Genomic DNA, 26,746 nt, shown 5'->3' with positions numbered 1-26,746 from the left:
ATACACTTCTGTAGACAAGTAAGACTTGAAGTGAAACTTCAGCAAACCTCAGCTTTTGGGAGCCCACAAATGGCTACGAAACTCTCTCTGCTCAAGTCAGTCCTTGGAAGTATTACCATGTGCTGCTGTAATTAAGTATATAAAGGTGCTATATATATATCTCTGTATCTCCCATGTACAGACAACGTGTGGTGGGAAGGCTTGCTGTAGTCGTCGCTGAAGCTTAAGAGATGGGTTAACCTCATGTACAGCAAATTCGTTTCCATGTTCCATGCATCTTACATTTACTTCATGAAAATGAGGACACAAATAGGAAGAAAAGGAAAACTTCAGTCAAAACACTGCTTTAGAAGTGCTGCAGCAGAGGCCAACATCCTTCAGTTACAGAAACCACTGAATTTCCCTTTTTATCTTTTCTTTTTTTTTTTTTAGTCAAAATAAATCTCAGGGCTAGTGTACAAAGTGCAGGACCGACCCACTTGAGGAAGCAACTTTAAAACCAAGTTACAATGGCACCATTCCATTCACCAACTGGACCTTCATCTCTTGAAGGCTGTTCATTATCTTCTTCTGGTGACCAACAAGTGTCACTCCCAGCCGCCTCAAATCCCTGTGGGAGAAAGCAGACGTTGGTTCCAGGGGCCTCTCAGGTACACGCCGCCACACACACCACGCACCGCATGAGCCGATGCTGCTGTCAGCACTTACTTCTTACCATTGGCAGCTCCTGAAGCCAAGCTTAGTTGGCAAGTTTAGTTTTCACTATTTGTTTTTTTAATTATTATTATATTTAATGGTATCTCAGAGAGGTGACAGAATTTGACTGAGATCACCTTGCTGGCCAAGAAGAAAAGCTGGACAGCAAAGTGCCAGCACCACTTTTAGCCAAGGAGTCTGCTAGGTGTGAAAAGCCCTATTTTCAAGAGAAAAGCTATGTAAGAAAGCCTGTGTTGCAGTTCCTCTTCTTGGAAAGGCTCGTATTTCATCTTGGATACAAACAGTGAGGAGTGAGGTCAATCCATGCTTCTTTCCTCTTCCGAAGAGGCAAAGCCAAAGATACACAAACCACAATCCTAGAACTAACTGCTACAGAGAGCTGAAAGGCAAAAGCCTCTAGAAGAGTCACCAGCCCAATGACCCTCTGAAGTCAACATGAACTGGCAATGCAGCTCCCCTCTGAGCCTTTGCACATCTTCCCATAAGCCCATGTTTATTTTTTTTGGGGGGGTAAATGCCAAAGGCATTTGTGTTGAGTTTCTACTGGGCAGCCATTATAGAAAAGCTGTAATATAAGACAGTTTATGTGAAAAGCAGGATTAGGAGGAAAGATTTTTTTCTCAGAAGCTCAGCCCTCTAAAATTTAGATGTATAGATGAAGATAATCACCAAGGTTCACATTGATGGCATGAAAGAGGCACCTCCAGGCAACAATTTATCTCATCCAAAGACAGCAGTATGACAAATTGTCCCCTGGAGATACTACAACAGGACATTGGGTGATCAGAGACAATAGCACACCTAAAGCCAGGTAAGGCCATGGGTTATAGCAGAGTATAGGGATACTGTAGGGATTTCTTTCTGGGGGAAAAGTGTTAGCAAAGGAATTGTACCAATAATATCTCAGAAGAAACATCAGGACAGGTCCATCTGTGTTTCCATCACAAGACACAGAGACTGTTAGAGAAGCAGTTTGTCTTAGAGGAGACACGGTATTTTGTCTTTAGACTTTCACTAGAAAAATATCAGCCATCTGCTTTCTACCTCCATGCTGGACTGAATAAGGGATGATTTTGCAGTAGGGCTCTACAGTTTCTGTAATACACACATGAATCCCACAGCTGCTGACACCCTGTGGCAAGTCTTTGAGGAGAAAGCTCTCCACTGAAAGCCAGTGGGATGTGACCTCCTTGAACACGTAGGTGCTTTTTGGAAACCACAGTGGCAGGGCTGATGCGTGCAACGGCTGGGGATTGCCAGCAACACTCAGGAGCCCAACCATCACCTGAGACATACTGCAAACCTGGCCTATAGCTAACAGCATGGTTGCATGCTGGAGTGCAGGTGAACACATTCAAGTGACCACCAAAACACTTTCATGTAATGTTGCATGAGCTACTTATGGAGGTGTACCTCTCTCAGCAGCTTCACACTCCGGACAGAGTCCTATGTGAATACAACCAATCACCTATGTCCAAAACTTATACAGATGAACATTGCTTCAAATAAAAACCAATCCTGAGTGAAGGCTGATACATCAACACATAAGCTGATTGAAGCCAAAAGCTAGATCTGCTGTTCTCCAAAGATTGCCACACTTTCAGCCTTTTGATTTGGAAAATACCAGATATTCTGCTCCAGGTTAAACACTTCATTTGGTATCACACTCTTTTTTGGCAATGTAACTTGCCAGTTCATAAGGGAAATAACAAATATAAGCAGCATGGAGCAGGGGAGGTCAATGAGACACATCAGCAATGCTCCTTAGCTAGCAGAGAAAAGAAAGCAGCACCTGCAGAAGGTGTCTGCCTTCTCAGGGGGACACACTTTCATTTCTGCCTCCACTGAATTGTGAAACTAGTTCAGCAAGTTATCTAAATAATAAAGGAAAATGTAGTAATGCTATTGTTACATGCAATTTATTTTATGTACACAGCACAGTTGGAAGTTCACACCAAAGATCAAAAAAAAAACCAAAACAAACCCAAACCAACCCAGTATAGGACCTGATTTTAAAAGAGCCAACATCCATCTTCCCCCTGCTGAGTGCTGCTCTGATGGCACTTTTTGAAAATTCAGCTTTTTTTTTTTTTCAGGTATGTAAAGTGCAAGCTGAGCTCTTTTGAAAATCCAGCACCACATGTATCACAGACGTATTGTTTCTGACAGTCGTGCATGTTATGCAGGAAAAAAATAGCTTGAAACTTTGAGAAAGGCATGTGCACCTTGGCATTTCACATCACCTCCATCAGTCTAACAAAAAAACCCAAACTACTTACTACACAGATTTCCCCTCATCGCTTACAGTAACCCCTTAACTCAATGTCCTTGAGGTGTGCCTCATGATTACAGAAGGGAAAGAAGAAAAAAGACTTTCTAGTTTGAATCCATTAGCTGCTCACCAGGGGATCCAGTCTAATTTTTCTTTTTTGAGTATCAGATTCTCTCAAACACGGAGCCACCAGTCAAAAGCACAGAGGCTCCTCAGAGAGGAGAAAAAATATTGCTACTATGGGGTCCTTCACCTCCACGAAGACGCACCAGAAGACAACAGCTCCAAAGCCAGATGCTCACCTAGTATAAAATTAGCAGCTTTATTCAAAAGCCACTCCATGCGTTGCAAAGCCAGCAACGAAACTTACAAAACATTGCCTAGAGATTGCATGAGCTTTAATTCCTTTTTTCCGACCATGTCTTACAGCATCATGAACACTCCCATTCCATTCTGAAGGACTTAAAGCAGTGCAAGGCAGAAGCCAATTTAAACAAAACCAGGTGCACAAACCAGCTGGTTTTGGGACAAACTCCTCCCACAAACAAACCCCAACATCTGTGCTTAAGGGCTGCCAAGCAAGTGTTCTCAAGGTCCAGTGTAGAGCTGCCTGGCCCATCTGAAGGCAGACAGCTAGTAATTTCAGTGAGCTCAGCTCAACAGAGGAGATGTGTGTGGCTATCTGCTGGGGCTTTGAAATAGAAATGTGCAATTCCCTCTAAGAAAGGCACAACTAAGACCCATGGACAATTGGCACTTGCAATCAGGATTCAGGCTGCACCTTGCTGTACAAGGGATCTGATCCCCAGTGTTGGGTTTTGTGTGTGCTACTGCAGCAGCAGCACAGGCATCCCCCAGTGCCATGGAGATGCAGCAGCACAGGCATCACAGAGGCCATGCAACCATGTGCTGTGGTGTCTCTCTGCTTCAAAATACTTAACCTCCCCAAGCAATCGGACAACTTTTATTTTTGTTTCAGGGATTAGTTTTCCTTTTGCATTTGTCTTTCATTTACATAGGGCTGAAAATGGGAACAGGCAGGAATTCAAATTACCTGCCAACAGAGTACTAAGAAGCTGACCTAAGTCGACCAAAAAGCCAAGAAAACAAAAGGGCAAATTGGTGTTGGCTCATCCAAACCAGCCTGTATACAGCTGCATGCATGCTGCTCTCTTACCACTGCCTTGCACAGAAGCTCAACTTCAATGTGCCAGGGACAACACAGTATCTTCTTCCCTGCAATATCTTCCATTTGCAAGGGTTGAATTCACAGTCTCCACGTAGTAAGAAATATATTTAAACCATTTTATTTACAAACAGAACTACTTATACACCATGGACCAGTTTGTCAAACACAGTGTAGACTAGGACTGGTATGTCACATAAAATATAACCCTCCTCATTAGCCAGTTAGTCATGCAAGCGAAAGGGCCACATTCCTGGAAGATCTCAGCGGCTGGCACTAGTCAACCTACCACAGGTATTTTGTATTTTATCCCCTATCCAGGCCAGATTTCACCACCCTTAGGTGGTGTAACTCTACAGCTGCCTCATCAGACTGGGACTACTCACAGAGTTAGTTGTCAGTTTGAATAAGCGATAAGAACAATCTCAAAGACCTTCAGGAGATGCTAAAGAGAGAGGAATCCACTTGCTAGGGACTTCAGCATCAAATAAGGACTTTAAGAGTTCATCTGCTCTTATTCATTATTCCCATCCTACTTGATTACGAGATGAGAACTGGTTTGTTCAGAAGCAGACACAGTATCATAATCTCAGGACTGAGATTTCAGGTTAATAATAAGCATCTAGAGCAGGTGAACTCTTAAACTCTTCATCCAGTATAACTTTTAATAAATAATTTATTTTATTTTAGAAGGAAAAAAAATACAATGCAAAGCAACACAGCACATATTACAAATATTCAGAGTTCTTCATCTAATAACAAACAAGAGGGTGTCCTGAGATTCAGTGATTACAGATCTTTCAAAAGGTGGAAGCATGTAGTCCACATGGTTAGTAATTGGTCCAGTCATAGGTCAAACTGAAACTCATGTCATGGATCTATCTATTCTTGAGTATTGTCCTGGTAAAATTATTCTTGCAGTGGATTGAAAGAGGTCCAGACACACTCAAAGTCACTAGGTGATCCACAAGTTTAAAGAGCAGGTCTGATCCACTGGAAAGGTTGCCTTCAAGTCTGATATCCAGTTGGAAAGAGGGGGTGGAGGGTGAGGCTCCACTTTTCACAAGGTGATTCATCCCTTTGCAAGAATTAGAGCTAAATGTAGAAATCACTCTTTGTTTGAACACATACATTTTCAGGACTTTGCTTAAGCAGGCAGAGCTCAGGACTTGGGGCGATATTCAGCAGTTTTATCTTTTTAATCTTTTGCTTTCAGAAATTTGTCACTACTACTACTCTTTTCTGGAATAAATGCATCCAGACACCAGTTTGAAAAAAAAGCAGGGCAGTAATTGGGATTTTGCTTTGCATGCAAGGGGGAGGGGTGGAAATGGTGGCAGAATTTAGAAGAAGTGCTGAACATCTACCATTTCAACCAGGTCCTGTAAAGAGGCCACAGGCTGGGTGCCCACAGTCAGCAGTCCCATCAGAATTATGGCCAAAACCTAGTGCAGCGCTACTAATTTTTTTCAGGTTTTAGGAATCCTTTACATTAATAATTTTTTTTTTGCTTTTCTAGCAGCAATTCTCCTGTTCTTTCTCCATTTGATTTCCACATCTGTCTCCTATGCAGTTTAAATTTGGAAAAGTTAATTTTGGACGGTATTTGGAGGCAACTTCTTAAATTGTAAAGAATGTTTTACTGTTGTCATTTGGGGAAAGCAAGCTACTTTCAGATGTTCCATTCACCTTTTCACCTGATCCCCCCAAGTCCCAGCTCTGGAATATACTGAACAGTTGCCTCTATTAAAAATGACAAGGAACATTTAACCAAAATTCTCTTTTGCAGAGTACAAAATGGTTTGTGGATCCCTTTTGCAGGGAGAAAAAAAAAAAAATAAAACCTCCAGAAAACTGAAACCCCCAATATATCGACCTTTAAAGAACTTCTCTTGTTGCAGTGTTTATGTTCTGGTGAACCCATAAGTCTCAGCTGAGCCCACCCAGGAGCCACCCTTTGTTGGTTTTAAGGGCAATCCACCAGTTTACATCAGCCTGAGCATGTAGTTCAGGCTTTCAACATGGGACACCTTTCTTCTTAAGCAACTATGATGGTTTCTTCAATAGTTGAAAATGTAGTCTTTTATCTTTTTTTACTATATCTGAGAAGGACAAGAGAAGTCTTGATTTCGATGCTTGGCTAGCTTTTTAATGAACCTTTCACAGTTATCCCAAAATAGATCTGAGTAGAGTCAAGTCTTTTTGTTAATGCAAAGAGGCGCTGAGTTGCTCAAGAACTAAGCCCAACTCATGCATGCATCTTTGTCCAAGGCAGGGGAGGAGTTTATTTGCTGGCATAGATATCTAACTATTGGGAGTTTCAACATTTTCACTTTCAACTGAAATTCAAAATGGATTCGTGAGATGTGTCTTTTTAGCTTAAAAGAACCCAACCCACAAACAAAACTCAGAAGCTCCCCAGGCTCTGAGGCATCAGCTCCACTGCACTGCTCTGCTGCTGTAAAGGCCCTGAAGAAAGCTGAAACTGAGCAGCTCAGACATGTGGTCTCCACTTGGGCTAGTAAAGGCCAAATCAGGATGACACTTGTGCTACACAGAACATACTGAGACCCATTGGAGAAGGCCTCAGAGGCAGTTTGCAGCTGGTGAGGGTCAGAGCATCTCTAGCAGCCATAATCTTATTTAAAGACTTTTAAACCAACTTGCCTTTCTGGCTAGAACTGTACAGATAATGGATTTCTTGGTTCACTGCCAATTAGAAAAAACATTTTGAAATACTTTTTCAGTATCCTGAAAAGATTTTTCAGGGATACTTTTAAGATTTCTGGAATATCAAAGAGTAGGGAAATATTTAAAAATTTTGGTAAAATTAATGACATAATTTCCTAATCTGAAATGTTGCACTCAAAAAAATGAGAGTTTTTGTCAGTGGGATGAGATGCTAAGACTGCATCAGCATAGGGGGATACTAAGACTGTTTAAAGCTGCATGAGTAAGTAAACTTCTACTTGATTGTCAAAAACAACCATTAATTTGGGGTTTAACCCAACATTTCTCTCACCCAAACCAAACCATTTTAATTCTGAGCATTTCTTTTAGAGCTCTTGAATTTGCATAAAACTCTAAAGAGGAGCAAACTGGAAGCTTTATTGAGACTTAATTTTCATTTTTAATTCAGCCAAGCAGCAATAAGTCTGTTAGACAACCTTCATTTTCTACCAGAACTTGCACTGGTTAGAAGTGTGAGGTGGCACAGCAGAGGGGAATGTTCCAACAGCTTCCTTTTCTTTTAAATTACTGCCTCATCCTATCCCTCCTCTTTCCACTCAGCCTCTATCTGGGTCTTTCTGCTGCATGGACTCTGACCACCCTATGAATGGACCTCTTTCTTGGTCAGCATTTGTAGATCACCAGTGTAAGTGGAACCCTGAAGCCTGGGTGTTTCTGGGCACTGCCATATCAGATGAGTAGGTAAGGAATGGTGGAGTGCTCAAAAGCCAAAGTAACATGGCACTTAAATGTAGTATTAGCTCGGAAATGGCGTGTAAGGGTCTCAAGGCACACAAAAAAGGATCTCGGTAGAAATCTATGCACCCTGAGATGCATATCCAGGTGTAAGGGATAAATATTGGTGATGTGAATGGTGCAAATATCTGAGTGAGGGCAGATGCACGCATGGAGGGAGTGCAGGAGTGTCATGCAAAACTGAACTCCATGGAGATGCTACTGACCTGCATCATGTGCAAAGGACCTCCTACCCTGTACAGCAAGCCCTGTGGCAGGCAGGAGAACTGCTGTGGTTCTGTGGAGATTTTTGTTTTTTATTCCTAATCCTCAGCATGGATTCTGTATATGCACTGGCAATTTGCATGTGGTCAGAAGAGCCACAACCTTCTCCAGAGCAGCACAAAGCATAACCCTTCCCATTCTGCCTTAATGCCTGCACTAAACTAAGCTCAAATTAAGCCAGCCAGAAAGGCAGACTTTGGGATCAGTTTGAGTAAGTGGCAGGCAGAAAGTACAGACAAAATTACACAAGCAAGGCAAGCAATAAAAAGTGGAACATACCAAATTAGCAGCCATGAGGTGTTTACCGAGTCATTTGAATACTGTCATGCCAATGGTAGTCATACCCATGTGCAAAAACCAAGGGCACATTCAGATGGAAGTGTCATGACCAGAGAGCTTGTCCCCTAGAACTGTGGGTTTGCTGACACTTTCTGTTGGCATCAGCTGTATCTGTGCTTACTTCTGTTAAAGTTGCATACTGTTTCTAGCCTTTACTGGGCTTGACTGTTCAGATTGACTGTGAAACCAGCTAATCTGGTGTAAAGGCAGTACAACCACAGCAGGGACTCCAGCTCTTATCCATTTAATAATAGGGTGGGGTTCTTATTTGGCAATAACCCCAGATATTCAACTGCTATTATGAGAGGCACTTATTCAAACTGAAGCATTGATTTCTGTGAGTAAAGGAGCCAAAGAAGTGACTGTTAAGTTAGTGACTGCCAATGTAGTGACTGTTAAGTTTTAGTCTTGCCTGTATTTGTTATCATCAATACAGATGCTAAAAGAAAAACTGCTGATTGCAAACAAAGGGTAATGGTTTCCTCTCTGCAGCGTCATCCCTGTATGTTTTTGAATGGTTTGTCTTCCCACCCTCTTAAATTCCAGAAAATGATGTGAGAATGATCTGGGCACTACTCACTCTAGGGTCACCTGAGCCACAGCATCCATCGAACTGTATCCGTTCTCCATGAAGATCTCCGTGTATCGGCCCATTTTGATGGCTTCCAGCCACTCACCCACTGACCTGTAGGTGCCGCTCCCAACTGGACTGTGCTCTACCAACAGATTTGATACTCTAAAAACAAGTGAAAATATGAAAGCAAACAGAATCAGTATTGAGATGTACCCAATGTGACTCAGTTGCTCACATTTTTATATGGTAAAGATGATGCTTTTGTTATGGTTTCAGTGGTTGCTGCAGCTTAAATCTTCCCAGCAGGCTTGATATACTGTTTTTCAAACATCCTGTAACTTCACCTTCTTTAGAGTCTGTTCCTGCCATTTCTGGTCCTGACTGCAAGCAGAAAATGGAGAGGACTAACATCTATCCCCGTTACCTCTCACCAACAAGCAGGCTTACTCTTACTTCAAAGTCTTCCATTTCACTCTTCCTGCTCTGTTTTCCTCATCCTTCTCCTTTAAAGCTCATAATTAACTTAAGATAGGCCAGAGCCTACAAGCTGTAAGCCAAATTACATTTCCCAGCAGTGGCCATCAATGACAGGCTGCTGTTAACACTTCAGGGACTGCTTCGTCAAAGTTGGGTGGGGATGTCAAATACAGGCAGCATTCGACGAGCCCTGCAGAGAGCAGCAATGCTCCAACCATGAATCCAGAGGTAGACGCCTGCTCCTGAACCCTTGCTTAAGGCCTCTCTACTGCAATTGTAACCTGCTCAGTGATGCCATGCACGGAAGAAGCAATTCAGGCAAATAATAACCCTTCACCGCAGCAGAAACACCGATACAGTACTTGGCACAAGCAACCAGTGCTGCGTACAGGTCCACCACCCTACTAATGATGTGCAGAGAGGAAAGAGGGCTTGTCCAAGGTCAGCCAGGAAAGAAACTAGACTTGTCCCTTGCTTTATAAACCAGGATATACAGCTAATGTAAGCCTTGCATAAAGATTATTACCCACAAGTAAAAAAAGACCCATTTTTTCTGGGTCAGCCTCCGATGGTGAGAATTATACTTAAAAGACTTTCAATTGGAAGGAGAGCTGGGATATTATATTATTATAGCACTTCAGGAACCTTCATATATTTTATGAGCACGTTAGTATTATTTGTTTATTTAATAGCAATGCTGAAGGATCCAATAAAATGTGAATACTTGCACTACCAAGAACATAATGGCCTCCCATAACATTTTACACACATAAGAAATTCAAAACTCCTAAGTAATCATCATGAGAAGTGGATTTTCATCATTAATGTCAGGAGGCACCTACTGATATGCACATGCTGTAATGTAGAGAGTGACTTCCTCCCTTATTTGCATTAATGAGAATTTCCATAAAAAATACATTACATATATAAAAAAGTCCTTTACAGCTGCTGTATGTTGAAACTATGATTCATTTGGAATTACTATGGTCTGAGCATGGCAATCTGTAACAATAGAAACATTCCCAAAGCCTTGCTGCTGAGGTGCTCCATCCACATTGGAAATACCCACAGAAGCTCTGAAAAGGAAAGGTTTGGAATTGCATAGACATGTTCATGGAATAAAACATCAGAAAAGTGCTTAGCAGCTCAAGGAAATGTCTCACTGCCTATTTTCCTCTCTTTTGGCATAACAGTTTGGTATAAAACACTGCATGAAACTCTGCATAACAGGCCTGGAAAATAACTTGTTCTAAACTGAAAATGAAAGATCACATACTTTATGCTATCATAAAGCTTTTCCTGCAGGTTTGCTGGGACTGACACTACATCTAATTGCTAATAAGAGTAATTTCTTCTTCAGATGGTAAATGATGCATGTAAAATAGCTTGGTGAATCAGATCTACCTTTTATTTAAATATTAACAGAGATTTCATGTTTCTTATCTTCCAGTGAATGAGATGCCAGCACAGGGATGTGAAATTGAGCAACAGCAGCTGAGCAGGTCAAGCAGGTGAGATAAGACACATGCAGCTGTGCAAGACTCACTCAGATGGTGCTCACAACAGTACATCTGCTTGGGTCCACATTACCAGTCCAACCTCATCTTAGATCCCTTTCATTCCTGTCCAAGGAAAATGATGTCTTTTTTTTTTTTTTCTCCTCAGAGAATAAGCTTTTCTGAAGGGCCTCTTCCAGTATAAATCAGAGGAATTCCACTACCATCAGTGAAGCAGCAATGATTTATATTCATCATTCCTTCATGACCTTGCAAGCCACTGAGTGATTAGCAACACAGATGGCTCAGAAGTAATACTTGTGTCCTTCCAGTGGAAATAGAAAAAACCTCTCCAAGATTCCAGTATGGTGGAGACACTTACTAAAACTCACAAAAAATATTAATCTCTCTTGGCTAAAGTGCAGCTTTATTTCTTGACCATATTTACCTTATTGTAAGCTATTTATTTTCATGTTTAATTGTGCACCCACTGTTCTATTGACTTAATGTAGCTTTAGTAAATAGTTTGTGTAGAACTTCGGGAATCACAGAGATCCTCTATCTCAACTGGCAGTTGAGACTATAACAAGTGGCAGTGGTGGCTAGCATGCCTAGGAATGGTTGTGGGAGAACGTACTTGGGCATAGAATCTTGGACATAGAACAGAATTGTCTGAGCTGGAAGAGATGTTAAAGATCAACTAGTTCCAACCCCCTGCCACAGTAAGAGACACCTGCCACTAGATTAAGTTGCTCAAAGGTCCGTCCAACCTGGCCTTGAAAGGGGAACCAGGGATGGGGCAGCCATAGCTTCTTTGGGCAACCTGTTCCAGTGCCTCAGCACCCTCACAGTAAAGAATTTCTTCTTAATACCTGATCAAAATCTCATTTTAAAGCCATTACCCCTTGTCTATCAGTACATGTGCTTGTAAAAAGGACAGCTTTCCAGCTTTCTCATAGGCTCTTTTTAAGCACTGGAAGCCTGCTATCCAACTCTTTCAGCTTGTCTTCAAAAGGAGGTGCTCCAGCCATCTGATTGTTTTTGTGGCCCTCCTCTGGACTCGTTCAAGCATGTCCATGTTCTCCTTATGTTGGGGGCCCCAGAGATGGATGCAGTACTGCAGGTGGGGTCTCAGGAGAGCCCAGTAGAAGGGCAGGATCACCTCCCTCGATCTGCTGGTCACACTTGTTTTGATGCAGCCCAGGATAGGTTTGAGTTTTTGGGCTGCAAGTGCATACTGTTGGCTCATGCTGAGCTTCTTGTCAAGCAAAACTCCAAGTCCTTCACTTCAGGGAAGCTCTCAAACCATTCTCTGTCCAGCCTGTATTTGTGATTGGGATTTCTCTGAACCAGGTGCAGGACCTTGCACTTGACCTTGCTGAACTTCCTGAAGCTGCCATTGGCCCACCTCTGAGGGTCCCTCTGGATGGCATCCCTTCCCTCCAGCATGAGGACTGTACCATACAGCTTAGTGTCAACATCTGTGAGCTTTGCATATCCTAAGACTTTCCTCAAGAGATGCTCTTCATTTGCACCACCAATATGAAGTCAACAAGCAAATAAGTTGAGCAGTGTTTTACTACCTGCTTCTTGCACTCAGGTCTTGCCCTCTCTAATCTTGTGATAGAGCACAGGTAGCTTTATCATAGAACTATAAATACCACTGAAACTCATGTTTCTGAAAGACAGGTCACAGTAATTTTCTCTGTGGCAGCAGCACTGCATTTAGACATTAAGTGAATTGCTCAAGTGCCTGCCAATTTCAGCGGAAGAAGTATATATGGAAAAATCCCCTAGACATAATTAAACTGGAGTAACATCCACCTGCAGACACACAGAGGCTAAATATTAAGTGGCAACTCAACCCCAGGGGGCAGGTATTCAGACAAGAATCTCATTCTGAGAAATGGCTTTGGCCCGAATTTGTACCTGCTCGATGCATTAACCAATGTCTTCAAGCTGCTTGGGTTACGGATGAGCTTGTCCAACATGCTGACAATTTCATCAAACTTGGGCCTGCTGTTGCGGTCTTTCTGCCAGCAGTCGAGCATTAGCTGGTAGAGAGCAGCAGGGCAGTCCATGGGACTTGGCAGGCGATAGCCTTCCTCCACGGCTTTAATCACCTACGGGAGACAAAACACAAGGCTGATGGCTTGCTTTTCTTCCTTTCATCTTTTCCCCAAATGCAAACTGACTTAAACAGAGAACTCTGGGACAAGCAATATGCTCAAGTAAAATCCCACAACTCCCCAGCTCCGCACACAAGAGCCAAACCCAGAAAACTTCACTTTCATACTGTCTATGGAATGGGCTGAATAACTTAGGTTTTGGTCACTGCAAAATGAATCTAGAAAGCCACAGCACTGCTGCAACTGGGAGGGCAGATTGTCATGTCTGACTTGCTCAAAACTCAGCCGAAGGCTGTAGGTTATATACCAGGAAACTCCCAGAGCCTACCCTAAGTCCATGAAAAGCAGCCTACAGGGCTTTCTGGCATCTTCTTGAAGTACAGAGATTTTATTTATTCAGATGTTGGCTTCTTTCTAAATGAAAAAGCATGTGCTAGACCACAAATTTGTATTACAGTAATAAAAGTCTGACTGCATTTCAAAAGAGACTTTGAATGCTAATTGATGGATGGATTCAAGGCAGAGGCAGAATAACCATCTCATATATCATTCAATACTGTCTGGGTCTAGTTGTTTCTTAGTGTGGCCACATTTCTGTCAGGAATTTAAAATGTCAGCCCAAAAGTATATAAATTAAAACTAGGGGAGGGTTGTTGCACTGATTTCAAATACAAACCTTCTCTGGTTCTATATCTTAAACAAGTGGTATGCACATGTGCTGCCGTCCCTCTTGAAAGGCAGAAATGGGTAAATGAAGCGAGAATTTAAGAAAGCAACTTGTTTTCCCCAGTCTGGGGCAGATTTACAGCAGGGCTTCAAGCTCAGCATTTCTCATTTAGAACCATTACAGCTTTCAGGAGAGCACAGCTTGTGTTTCAAGCCACAAGGGTCTGTGCTCATGCCAAGAGAGTCTCGGCAGCCCATCTTCACACCCTCTACTCCCAAGATTTCTTGTCCAAAAGGAGCTGGAAGCAGCTATTTGCAATGTGGAAAACCACAGCACTTGACTGCTGGACTCCAAGTTCTACATAAGATACTATTCATTCTAGGCAATATCTCATGATTTGAAAACATCCTGTGTTCAAAAAGAAGGTGCTGTGGTTAGCATGGAAGTTGTTTTGTTGATCTTTAGTCTCTATACATGCAGTACAGGAAGAGCTGTGTCAAGCTGGCATTGCATTTCAGAAGGCTCTGAAATTAAGGACCATATGTATCACTTTCAAATTATGCTCCACCACACAGCTTTTTGCCAAGTGGAAGAGACTCAGGAATGAGCTGGGTTGGCCAAGCAGCAGTAGCAGGAACCTCAAACTCCCTAAGGATGTACGTAGTTGACAAGTAGGCGAGGCTTTGTAATTTTCTCCAAATGCAGTGAGCACATCTGAAGATCTGGCCCACAAGACCTGCAGTGCTTTTGTGCCCATTTAAGATTTCATCTGTCAGTAGAGCAGTTGCATGCTTTCTACCCAACCTGTGCTTGCAAAGCCATCTCTTCAATGACCTGGCTCTTGCTTGCAACATCAAAAACCAGCCCCACCACACTATGCTATCTTCACTGTCTGTTCTTCACATGCTTTTCAGCTAGTCCCTGATACTAGATTTGCAGCTGCCCTATTAAAAAAAGCCTCAGTGTGGCACAGCCACAAGAATATTATTTGCTGTGTCCACATCTGTATTTATAGCAATAACAGCTCATCTTCCAGGTGTAGCAGAAAGAAAATAGTAGCAAGACAGGGAGCAGACCATCTGGCACCAGCTCAGAGTATCTGAACTACATCTGCAGTAGGGTTATGCATGTTTGATATTCCTGGCAGTTAGTAACATCACAATCAATGTCTTTAACTCAATTTAAAAGATGTCATTTGTTCTAGCGATACAATGTAAATGGCATCAAAATACTGTAAGGAGCTAGGATGCTGAAATAGACTCTTGCATCTGAAGGTGCCTTGAGGGTCTGGCATTAAAAGGAGCAAAAGAATGAAGCAACAGAGACCAAAATAAGAAAATAAGAAAATGGCACATTCACTGTTCCATTCATCAGCGTGTACTGCTTTGTAAGACTTGAAGAGCTAAAATTTGCATCCAAGGAGGCATTTTTGTCCCTATTCTTTTTCTAGACAAACACTACTCACGTATGGATTGGGGTCACTGAACTGGGGGTTTGGGAGAGGATGATTTGGAATAGTCTATTCCACTAAATCAAAGCAACAGTTCTAGCCCTGTTTTCATAAAAATACCAGTGTGAATACTAAAAAGCAAGCACTGTGATCATTTAGCTTAGAAACCTGTGTAACACGCCACAAAATTCCTCCCAACAATTCCTGCATCAAAGCCTTATCTTGTGGTCAAGTCAAAGCATATCTTTATAAGGTCATTCAGAAACTAGCACTACTCTAAACCATGGTTTGCAGTCTTTGCAGTGACAATGTTTCTTGCCCTACAGCACTGCATCTCCTTTAAAGCAATCCAGCTGTAACATGGTGAGAATCATTTTGCTCATTACTGACTGCTTGCAAACGATGTGCTTTAATTACAGCCCATGCATTCCTGTACAATGGAATCCGAAATTCATGTGAGTACAGACCCCATGTCCTCTGTATGAAAGCTAAAGCTTTCATATACCACTGATTCTTCTGACAAGACAAGCAGGGGAGGAAGGAAGAGGCAGCCTTCAGAAGATGGAGGACAAAGGCATAAATCACATGAGAAACATGCCACAGCACTGAATCAAGTTTCATAAGCCTCCAGCATCCAGGCACTTGCCGCTTTCAGAGGCAGAGGTAACACAAGCAAAACCTGAGCAGAGCTGATGCTCATAAACATTTCACCAGTCATCTACTTTCTGCTGCTAAAGAAACCAATCCCCCATCCACTTCCCTTCAGGCAAGCGTGAAATTCATCGTGCCCCACAGCGCGTGGAGGCATCTGGGCTTTTCAGAACAGTTCTGCAAAGTGTGGATATTCATGGCAGTATGATCCAGACATGGGACTTCCCCAGCCACAGAGCCTTATTTTACTGGCACCAGCTTGAGTCTTAGACTGGCATTTACTGAACAACATCTGTGCTATGCTGAGGCATCAGCATTAAAGATAGTTACAGGGCTCAGTGTGACAAAAAAAGCTTGGCTCCCAATTGCTGCATTCTCTGCACAGGCTATGGGAAAAAGTCTCTGTATTTGACTGAGATAAATCCCTACATAAATACATGCTGCTTTACCAAACTCCCTGCAAACGTGACAGCTTCAGCAGTGCAGGAGTGGTGGGGCATTCATGCCAAACAATGAGCTTGTCTCCCTGGCAAGAAGCATGGTGTGACCGTCTCAAAGGTACCACTCATTTCCACACCTGGACTCAAAGTGAGATGAGACAGCAGCTTGGCATGACAGGTAGTAACGGTAGTAACAGCCACTGATAGCAAAGGCCTGCAGAGAAACCACAGGAGAAACAGAATGCTCAGCCAGAGCCTTTGCTGCCAGTGAAATGACAGAAACTCATAGGGATGCTGCTCAAAAAAAGGATGAAATATCAGGTGTTGTGACCAGAAGAAACCATGCTGGAACAATGACCTGTTTGCTTTGTCTAGCTAGCAGTAGCACCTCCACAGGCAGCAGGGCTGCAGAAATGAAGTAGAAGGTATGAGGAATTACTCTCTTTTCCACATGCAGGGGTTGCATTGTCCTCCACATCAGAAAGCTGCTTTGGGTGGCCCCACTTTTTTTATGGTGATCCCTGCATCATGCACTAACAGGCATTCTCAGAGACCTCCACCCATGATGGTTCTCAGAGATATGAAGAGGAAGGTGAGGCACAGAAAATCTGGCAACCCCAGGCTTAAATTTTTTTAGCCTTAGACAAGGACAGATGTTTATAATGAGTTCAGGGTAGGATTTAGCCCTGCAGCAGGATCAAGGGATCCATACACAAGCTGGGATCAGAGCTGCAACAAGAGGAAGACAATGTCCCCAGGCATATTCCTGTCTGGAGAATGTTTCAGAGGGTGGCTTTGAGGTCAGAGGCTCAAGAAAGCAGGGGCACAGGAGCAAGGGAACTTGAGGGTGCTGTACAAACAAAGCATTAAGAGCTTGCATTAGGACAGACTTACAAGATGTTCACAACAGGAGCAAAACTATTCACTTGAGATCAGCAATGCAAGGGCAACCAAGAAAGCTCTCTGGACTGCTGTCACTAGATCAAATCACCCTGCTTTTGTGCAGAGAAACAAAGCCCTTACCATGACTCCCCTGAGTTTCTGCTTTATGTTGCAGCAGGGGTTTGAACACACAATTGAAATGCTGCCAGTTTATCAGTATCTATCCCCTGGCAATCTTTGTCATTAAGCAGAAGAGGGACAGGCTACAGCTCTAACAGCATTAGTGGAGCTCCAGCAGTCTGCTGGGGGAAGCAGGCTTGCCTCTGTGCAGACACATTTCCCTCTGTACACAGTCAGTTCTCTGCTGCTGCTGCTGCAAAGAGCACCAAACGGAAGAACATTTTTGCCAGGCAAAGGGGAGCAAAGCCATTTTTACAGCAGCTCTCCTCCTCTTGTCCCCATCCTGCCTCTCTGATTGCAGAATGAACACCAAAGCCCTCAAAGTCCCAGCACACGGCAGCTGTCACACATGCTTACATCTTGGTTTGTCATTTCCCAGTAAGGCCTCTCGCCGTAGGACATCACCTCCCACATCACGATGCCGTAGCTCCAGACGTCACTGGCTGATGTGAATTTGCGGAAGGCAATTGCTTCGGGTGCTGTCCATCGGATGGGGATCTTCCCTCCCTAGAATCAAAAGAAAAGGAAAAAAACCCCAAATCAAACAAAACCAGATTGCAGAGGAGGGCAGAAAACATGCAAAGGAGGACGAAACAGCACTTCCTAGAGCATCAAGGGATGTTATTTTCTCTCTGGAAAGAGACATCGAATTTTAAAGTAAATCTGTTTGACAGCATGGGGCCCTTTTCCACATTATCTCAGCCCATAAGCATTTGTAGGCTGCCTACTAATTGGCTGTCCTGAAGGTTTGTTGTTTGAATGCTGTTTGAATGCTGGGACATGTATAGGATCAACATCTCAATTATGTTGCTTGGGTTGGTAGGGGAATACAGTTCCTCCATTTCTGAGAGCGAGCCAGGGAGGAACAGACAGCTCTGAAGCTGAGGAAGGCTTTGATCTAATGTGGGATTCATGCAAATTGCAGCAGAAATAATGTCTTTTCTTTTTTTAATGCAGTCCGGATCCTGCAGAGAAAGCTGCGTAGCCAGCACAGAAACCTGTGTGTGCAAAGACCAGTCTGCTTGGCCTCTGCTGTGGGGCTGAAAACGATGCCACAGCTGTCAAATGCACTTTGCTGTGTCTTTTTCTCCTTTCTACCATTTTAGAAATCAAGCTTCAGACCAGCTCTGAGAAGGAAGAGGGGAGGAAGAGGAAAGTTTGGATTAAGGGATACTTTTCTCATTGGGATTAAAGAGTTGTCTTCCTTGATTTTTTTAAAAATATATTTTACTGTGAAGTCCATCCCTTTCAGTGTTAAGCTAAGTATTGGAAGGTCTCCCTGAATGCCCCCTAGGAGTGTTTGTTATTGGAAAAAGGAAGAAATTGGAATACATTTTCAAAGTAAATTTTAAAAAGTCAGTTCTTCCAGTAATTATTTATTCACAGGCCTATCAGCACATGCCTTAAAGTGATGGGCCAGATTCTCAGCAGTGCCAATTAGCACATGGCAGCACACTGAAATCACAGCAGGGCTGGCCAAGAGCCCTCCAGCCTGCAGGGAAACTCCAGTCCAGTCATTCACTGAGTCCCATAGTTGGGCTGTGACTGCCAAGAGCTGAAAGACATTTCCCAAATCTCCACAGGAACTGGGAATGTGACCCAGAGCTCCCACTACCTGTTAAATAATACCCTTGGAAGAGCATGCTAACAGGACACGTCTGGGTGTGCCAATCACTGCCATGAACACTGGAAGCTCTCTCCAGCTCTCTGCTGTGGAGGATGGATCCTGACCACCCCCTGTCCATGGTGCTGGGGCCATGTGGATTTGCACTGGGATAGGTGGGCTGATGCCATGAAAAGATGAATAAAGGATGGAAAGGGGCAGAGCACTGAGGCTGAAGCAGCTCTTTCTCAGACTGGGGGAAATTACCTTCAACAGAGTAATGTTATAGACCATGTGTATCATTTGCAATGATATTACATGCTCACCAAAGTTTCAAAAGGGTCAAATTGACCAGAAGACTGTGGCTTACATCCTTGCATGGGTGCCCAAGCAAAGCATTCTTGCTCTTTCCTCCCTTTGGTATTCACTAAAGAGGACAGAAGGAAGCCTGGCACCTTTGCAAAGTTTGCTATTCAACTGAGGTGCTCAACATGAACTTAGTTAACATAAAGTTATTAGTTAAGTTCTGCCTTATTTGGCCACCTCCACTACAAAGTTACAGGCATTTGCAAAATTAATCTGACAACGATTAACTGGTAATTCCTGGCCAAACCTTTGTGCACAATTTAAGGACTCTGGATTTGTAGAAACCTCTTTGCTAGAGAGCCTGAATGCCAAAATTTGGCAGGAATACATTTTACCTGCGCTCAATCATTTTCTTGAGCTCATAACTCACCCTGGTAGTGTATGCTGCTTCGGGATCATCTTCTAGGACTCTGGAGAGGCCAAAGTCTGACACCTTGCAGACTAAGTTGCTGTTGATTAGAATATTCCTGGCAGCCAGATCTCTGTGTACGTAACCCATGTCAGACAGGTACTTCATTCCTGATGCAATGCCTCGCAGCATCCCGACCAGCTGAATGACCGTGAACTGCCCATCGTTCTTCTGCAGAAGGAAGGAGACATTTGATCAGCTGAGAGTCTCTGCACCCTCAGCATTGTGTGTGCATGAATAAACTGCAAAGGCAAGTGTCCAGGGAAGAAAACCAGGGAAATTAATAATTCATTGCTCTCATGCTCTGACCATGAAGCTTTTCAAAGTTTCACTGTTTGGATTAGGGTCTCTAGAAACAAAGATAAGGAAATGTAGTTCTGCTAACTGGAGATCAAGGAGCAAGCTATTTCGGCTGGTGACTGATAAAGAGATGGTGACTATGAGTGAACACATATAGTTATGAGTATAAAGGTAGGGGAGTGAGCTGTCTCCAAGTCAGCCAACTGAATGGCACCAAGTTGCATAGAAATCCTATCTGCAGAAGTCCATGTGCGAACATCTGCTGTTAGGGGCTCTTCCCCATGTTGCCACACCACATTTCTAACTACTTCCCCTATCCTCCCTTCGCTAACTCTTACGTTTAATGGAAAAACTCTGACAAGTCTGGGGTTTGCCATGATGTAGTCTGGATGTGCTCTTGAAACACATACAATCTTGCAGGATAAGTTAATAATTTCCATGCAGTAGACTGCCTTCTAAAGTAAACATCCTCCAATTTGTTCTTATCTGTTTGTATCAATGTACACACCAGGTCCTTCATGATGCCATGTAAATGTAGATCAGACAACCAAGCTACTCCTGCCTCCAGACAGCATCAACAGCTGGACCACCACCCAGCAAGCATTTTCATTCATATTAACCATCTGCAAAGAACCCAAACTGTAACCAATATCCCCCTGGAAAAAGGATCTAAGAATTACCTTTAAAAATGTATCCAGAGAACCATTCTCCATGTATTCAGTTACTATCATTACTGGTTTGCCTGGAAAAAAATGGGCATGAGTTTGTTAGCATTTTATTTAAAATAACATGAACAATAATAAAGTTTTTTCATAATGCATCTGAATGTGAATATACAGCCATGCAACAGTAAATCTACACTGAGACACTGCTGTCCCAGCAGGATAAAAATAGGTTTTGCCATAATATATGTATACATAGGGGAATCGAGTAGAGGATGAAGAAGAAATCCTGTATTATAGGTGGGGTATCAAGCCCTAAAGCTTATAGGCAGTGTTTTGAGAAAGAGGTTGCAAGGATAATCTGAATTATCTGTTTGAGCTTGGTAACCACCAAAACTACCAGGACAGAATGGTATTACATCCCTTGTAATTCAAGTAATCCCATGTGACTATCCTTGTAAACACATCTGGAAGAAAGAATAGGAATATTTATGCTGCAGAACAAAAGCAAGTTAAATATGGAATGAGTTGAGTGGAAATCAAAATAAAAGTTCTTAACAAAAGACCTGGTCTCCTATTGTTGACAGGAATAATAATGTTTTTCCAAATCCATTTGATTAATTTTCATCCCTGAGTCATTTTAATGGTAATTTTATATAGTTTTTGCTCAGATTTTATATCTAATTTCTCGCTAGCTTGCCACAATGACATAGCAATAATTAATGTGGTGTGCTTCAGCCCTTGTAAATTCAATGAAATCTTATAAGAACACGTAAATTATTTTTTATTTAAATCAATTTCCATTAGCTAGCATGAAGCACAGACAAAAGGGGAACTGTCAATTATTTGTAAAGTGCATTATAAATGTTTTTCATGGAAATGATCAACAAGAGCTGCTGCATGTCATAACATGCACATGAAGGTAAATGCTCCTAAAAATCGGCACATGTTCTACCATTTAGATTGATCTTAATCTTCCCACTTTCCTGTTATTTTAACTATTTGCCTAATTTACTGCTTGATTATCCACATAATAAAGGTAATTGTAAACTTGTCAATCAAAACACTCATTGTGCAGATACTGTTTTTGTAGCATGAGGGACCTGAGCTGCTTTGGTTCTTTTAAGCTAATACCACTGTTTCTGCCTCAGCTTCTAAGCTTGCTGAAAGTATTACTTTTGATATGAGAAATGCACCTTGGGGACATGAAAAACACTCTTAATTCCCAAAAGAAATAATGGGTCCCATCTTGAAGGATGACAGCATTCTATCTACGCACATGGACTGCATGCAAGAGGAAGGAGAGATCTCATGTAATGTTCCCATAGGTTGGCAAACACATCAGTAACTACACAGGGAAGGAAAATACCAGGTGTACCTCAATTTTTTTTTGTATTTTTTTTTAAACATTAAACCCTGTCCTAGGTTCAGCAGTAGCAGTCATTTTTCTTCTTAGTAGCTGGTGCAGTGATGTGTTTTTTACTTTAGCCTGAGAACAACGCTGGTAACACCAATAATTTTAGTTGTTGCTAAGTAATGTTTATTCTGACCAAGGACTTTTCAGGCTCTCATGCTCTGCCAGTGAGGAGGGCCACAAGAAGCCAGGAGGAAACAGAGACAGAATACCTGACACAGACTAGCCAAAGGGGTATTCCATACCACAGCACATCATGCCCAGGATGTAAAACTGGGGGCAGTTACCCAGAAGGGCTTGGTCACTGCTTGGTCAGGTTGGGTATCTGTTGGCAGGTGGAGAGGTGGTGTATTCTCTTCCCTTATTTCCCTTATCATTATTACTATTGATGTTAGCAGTTGTGGTTTGTGTTATACCTTAGTTACTGAACTGCTCTTATCTCAACCTGTGGGAGTTACATTCTTTCGATTCTTCTCACCATCCCTTCAGGAGCAGGGGGTGGAAGAGGAAGGGGAATGTGCAAGCGGCTTCACGGTTCTGAGTTACCGGCTGGGCCTAAACCATGACAACCCTCAACTGTAGCATGAGGTCCCTTATCTCTGACACTGCAAGGCAGCATTGCAGTAAGATGACATCTTGTTACATGACCATTCTGGGAGACCTCCTTCAGACTCCTACCTTTGGTTGCCATTAGAGAAAAGAAAATAGGATTTTTGGCACTTATGTTTCATTACCTGACCGCTGTAGGTTGACAGTAATTGTGGTATAAATTAGCCACATATACAAAAGCATGGAAATAAAAGATACAAATAGAGTATTTTTCAACCAAGTAAATTAAAACTAAACATTGGCTCTTCTAAAGCACTGGGCTGATTCTCAGTATCAGTAGGGCTACCTTCTGGCATTACAGGGCCATAAAATGTGTGTAGATGTCATTCATATCAGAGTACTAATGCAATGCACACATCTTCAGTGCAACCAAAAGGATGCAAATGAAAACAGGACTGTCATTACCTTTGTAAAGCAGAAATAGCTAAGGGCTTGTCTGCACAGGGACAATGAAGATGATTAGTCCAAATTAACTAAGGTGTGCTTTTGAACTAGATTAGTTAAATGGTATTAAGCCCCTGTGTGGATATTCTCATTCAGAATTAAAAATGGCCTAATTCAATTTAACTTAATTTACTTCCAAAGTAAATCATGATGCAGTAAAGACATTTTACTCCAAAGATCTGAATTTACAACAGCCCAGTGACTAAAATGCTGAAGGGAAAAAGAAGTTAAACAATACTTGGAGACAGCAGCGTAGTTTGGAATTCATAAAAGCTGGTTTGGTCCATTTAAAAGAAAATAAAAAAGCTGGGAAGATGCTCCAAATGTCTGATGGAAAAAAATTGTGAATGCAGTAAATGAGCATTTACTCAGCTAATGAGGAGCTCGTAGTGAACATGTGTCCTTGCATCCAAACTACGGTTGCTGCAAGTCCAACTTAGAAGCAAAACTCCCAGCGTCTCCATGGCCTTTGGAGCAGACAGCCACATTATACAAAAGAAACCTCACTAGGGAGGCACATCCTCTCTAAAGTGGGATTCCCACCCATCCCCTGAGGCCTCAGCAGACGGAAAGACTCAAGCCTGTGTCAGCAGCAGCTTTTATGGATGTATAATCATCAGTGGCTTCTTGCCCAACATCCCGCATCCCTGCAGGGCTAGAAATGGGTGCTTTTATGCATTAAAGGGTATACAGGGAGGCCCTGAGAGATCTTCATATTTATTCAATTTTGGGGAAGAAACCTATCTTGGTTATTTTTTCTTTTCTTTTCTTGAAAGTTTTAGGAAATGCAGTTTCAAGGAAAAATACAAGAAAAGGCTTTTGATTACAAAATAGCAAATTTTGGAGATGCTGCCTCTGATGAATGACAAACATTATTAACTGCAGCCACATGGCCCCACACAACAGCATTTGAATAGTAGTAGCTAAGCTCTGACATTACCAATCATGAAGACAAGAGGTAAGACATTCACACTTGTGAGGTTGGTACATCTTCAGCTACCAAAACTTCCTGAAACACTTAAAATATGTTAAAAAAAATGAGTTGTTGTTTTCAGCAAAATAATCTTTGATATAAATAATATAGATCTTCCAAGTCTTAAAAAGGAAGAGTGACAACACCTCTGCACCTTTCCCACAGCCTCAGCACAGCACCAACAGCCTTCTTCTGCCCTTATCTTTAATGAATACAGTACTTTAGAGGAGAACTGAGCTGTGAAAGCTATAGAAGATTATTTTGCTAACTGAACAGTCAGACCTTAGTGATTCTCATGCTTGCATGCTTTGCCAGCCATTTCATGTTTTCCCCAAACCTTCAACACCTCTCATAATCTATATGCCAGCATTAGCAGCAACTATAACTATGGGCATCACCAGCAGATCCCAGAGGGAGCTTGCCTTAATTGTGGTTTTACACAGTCCTGTTGTCTTCAGCTACATTGCTGTTCTTCTTCCCTGTTTCTGGAAAGGAAAACTTTAGCTAACTTCTGTCCTTGCTCACATGCCCTGTGAGTGATCACAACATTCAGCACTACTCTCCTCTGGGCTTTGCTTCAGTAGTTTCTCAAAAAATGATGGTTGGAAATCATCAGGAGTTGGTGGAGTTTCTTTTTTAATATATTTATTTACTTTTCCCAGACTCTTGGTAGCAAAATCCTCCCCATTTCTCTGCCAGGGAAATTGCTTCTTGGCACATCTTTGCTCACCCTGGAACCCATGTGGTTTCAAAAGCAAACAAATAAACGCAGGAATAAGAAGTAAGCCTTCTCAAAAAAACTTAGTGGGTGGCTTAGCATCACTGCGTTCAAAATGCTTTTGCATTTTGCAGGCAGTAGGTGCTGCTGAACTACTTACGAGGCAGCAGTCAGGCAGTACACTCCACCGGCATTCAGACATCCCAGGCTTACTGCCGTCTCCATCACCTGTCTACTGCCTGAGGCTGGCAAACCATATCATCTCCTATTTCTGTCTCATTTAATTTGAGGCCTCTAAAGAGGGATTGCCTCTTAGGCCATGCATGTCATGCCTAGGTGAGGTAAGGTTTGCAGAGGGAATTAACGTTTCTTATCAGTTTATCCAGTATCTATCTCTTATAGCTGAAAGAATACCAAAATCCTTTGGGCACAAAACCTCTTTACAATGTTGGGGAACTTGCTCTTGTCTGGACCTACAGAGTATGACATTTTGGGCAAAGGGAATTCACTGCTTTTTGAGAAATTAGGAAAAGCACAGTCAAACACATGTTACCCAAGTCTTACTTACTCCCCTCACCCAACTCTCCCTCCAGCCAGAGTTCCAGAACAGAACAGTCCACAGAACTTGCACCTACTTTTTGTTACAACACCTTCCAGGTGGATGATGTTAGGGTGGTCGAACTGCCCCATGATGCTTGCTTCTCCCAGGAAATCTCGCCTCTGTTTCTCCGTGTAGCCCACCTTCAGAGTTTTGATAGCCACAGGAAACTCGCGCTTACCCTGCAGCTTCAGCCGCCCACTGCAGACTTCCCCAAATTCACCTTCACAACAAAATCAGAAAGAATGGGATCACAGCACATTGAAGGAATGCACAGCACGTGTCTGTCTACAGCAAGCAGCCCAGTCCCTATAGACAGCGGATCAAAAGCACGCAGGGCTGTTCCACAGTCACAGATGTGGAAAGCTGAACATCACAGTGATTGCCATCTCAGTCAGTGTACCATGAGCCAAGTAACTCGTAGGCACAAACCGCCCCCACCCCCCCCCAAAAAAAAAACAACCTAGAAAGGTCATTTTCCTATATTTAAAGAGCTATGTTCCATAGTCTATTGGGTTTTTTCCTAATTTTATATTTTGTCTAGTAGGTGAAAGAGTCCTGTCACACCCTATATTATCACCCTGTGTAGACAGCTTGCGTAAAACACAGGCTACTTGCTTCTTAACCTTCCTTTAGTAAGTTACATAGATGGAATGCTGTTAGCCTTTCACAGCAACATATATTTTTATGGACTATAAACCCTTTCTGATTTTATGACCCAAAATGGATTTTTTTTTCCTGGTGAACAGTAAATTACCTCCAAAACCATGATTTCAGAGGATAGAAAATATTCCTAAGGTTGGATGCAAGTCCAAACAAACAGCTTAACTAGAAAGAAAATGGGAGTTTCTTGTTTTAACCGAGGAAGTTGAAAGCTTTGGACTTTGGTTTATGGGTTTTTTTTTGTAGATGACTTTCTATTCTTACTTTTTGTTTTGAGACTGACCTTAATGGGGAGGAGAAGAAGGTTAAAACGGTGAAAAGAACCTGAAACCTTAGCATCCATCAAAATAACTCTGCTTGACCCAAATGTGACCATTTTGTGCCATTTTCAGTTCAGTCCTTGAATTTCAAAACTGCAGATAATGACAGGTTTTGTTTCACACTTCTGCTGGAACATATTCCCTATCACTTGCAGGGTACCTAACAACACAAGTATTTCACAACCATTCCTTGATCTCTTGTGTTCAGAAAGCCAACCCTCTATGCTGCTAAGGATCATGAAACGCATTTCCATACCAGCTCCAATAACTCTTTCAATGGTTATGCATGAAGCTTCAATTTCCTTAGCAAACTCATGGACAGCTTGGTTAGGGTCCTCATAGGTGTGGGGATCAATGTAGGTCCTTACTCCAGGCAGTTTAACTGGAAACACAAATTAAAAGCATTAATGGCACATGGCATGACAGAAGATGGGCTAGAGACATTCCTGTCCATTGC

General features: G+C 42.4%; 1 protein-coding gene across 11 annotated transcripts in view; it reads right to left on the bottom strand.

The window, feature by feature from the left end:
* Positions 1 to 433: 433 nt before the first annotated feature.
* The window catches only part of EPHA5 (EPH receptor A5), a 177,572-nt gene continuing 151,259 nt past the window's right edge, over positions 434 to 26,746 (bottom strand). For 6 of the 11 annotated variants that reach the window (XM_034064705.1, XM_031048506.2, XM_031048508.2 and 3 more), the window contains 8 exons: positions 26,546 to 26,671; positions 25,344 to 25,529; positions 20,569 to 20,630; positions 19,550 to 19,759; positions 17,568 to 17,717; positions 12,741 to 12,934; positions 8,845 to 9,000; positions 434 to 610 (listed from right to left, as the gene is read on the bottom strand). In XM_034064705.1, coding sequence (XP_033920596.1) covers positions 505 to 610; positions 8,845 to 9,000; positions 12,741 to 12,934; positions 17,568 to 17,717; positions 19,550 to 19,759; positions 20,569 to 20,630; positions 25,344 to 25,529; positions 26,546 to 26,671 — 1,190 coding nt within the window. In that variant the 3' untranslated portion in view covers positions 434 to 504. Of the gene's footprint in view, positions 611 to 5,053; positions 5,271 to 8,844; positions 9,001 to 9,684; positions 9,697 to 11,581; positions 11,587 to 12,698; positions 12,935 to 17,567; positions 17,718 to 18,332; positions 18,336 to 19,549; positions 19,760 to 20,568; positions 20,631 to 25,343; positions 25,530 to 26,545; positions 26,672 to 26,746 lie in introns of those variants that run through there. The other 5 variants (XM_034064710.1, XM_034064711.1, XM_034064708.1 and 2 more) reach the window with 5 other exon arrangements.

The sequence above is a fragment of the Melopsittacus undulatus genome, chromosome 7 (assembly GCF_012275295.1).
Source record: "Melopsittacus undulatus isolate bMelUnd1 chromosome 7, bMelUnd1.mat.Z, whole genome shotgun sequence".
Lineage (NCBI taxonomy): Eukaryota > Metazoa > Chordata > Aves > Psittaciformes > Psittaculidae > Melopsittacus > Melopsittacus undulatus.
Note: the sequence above shows the minus strand (reverse complement) of the source record. Positions and strands in the feature narration are given on the sequence as shown.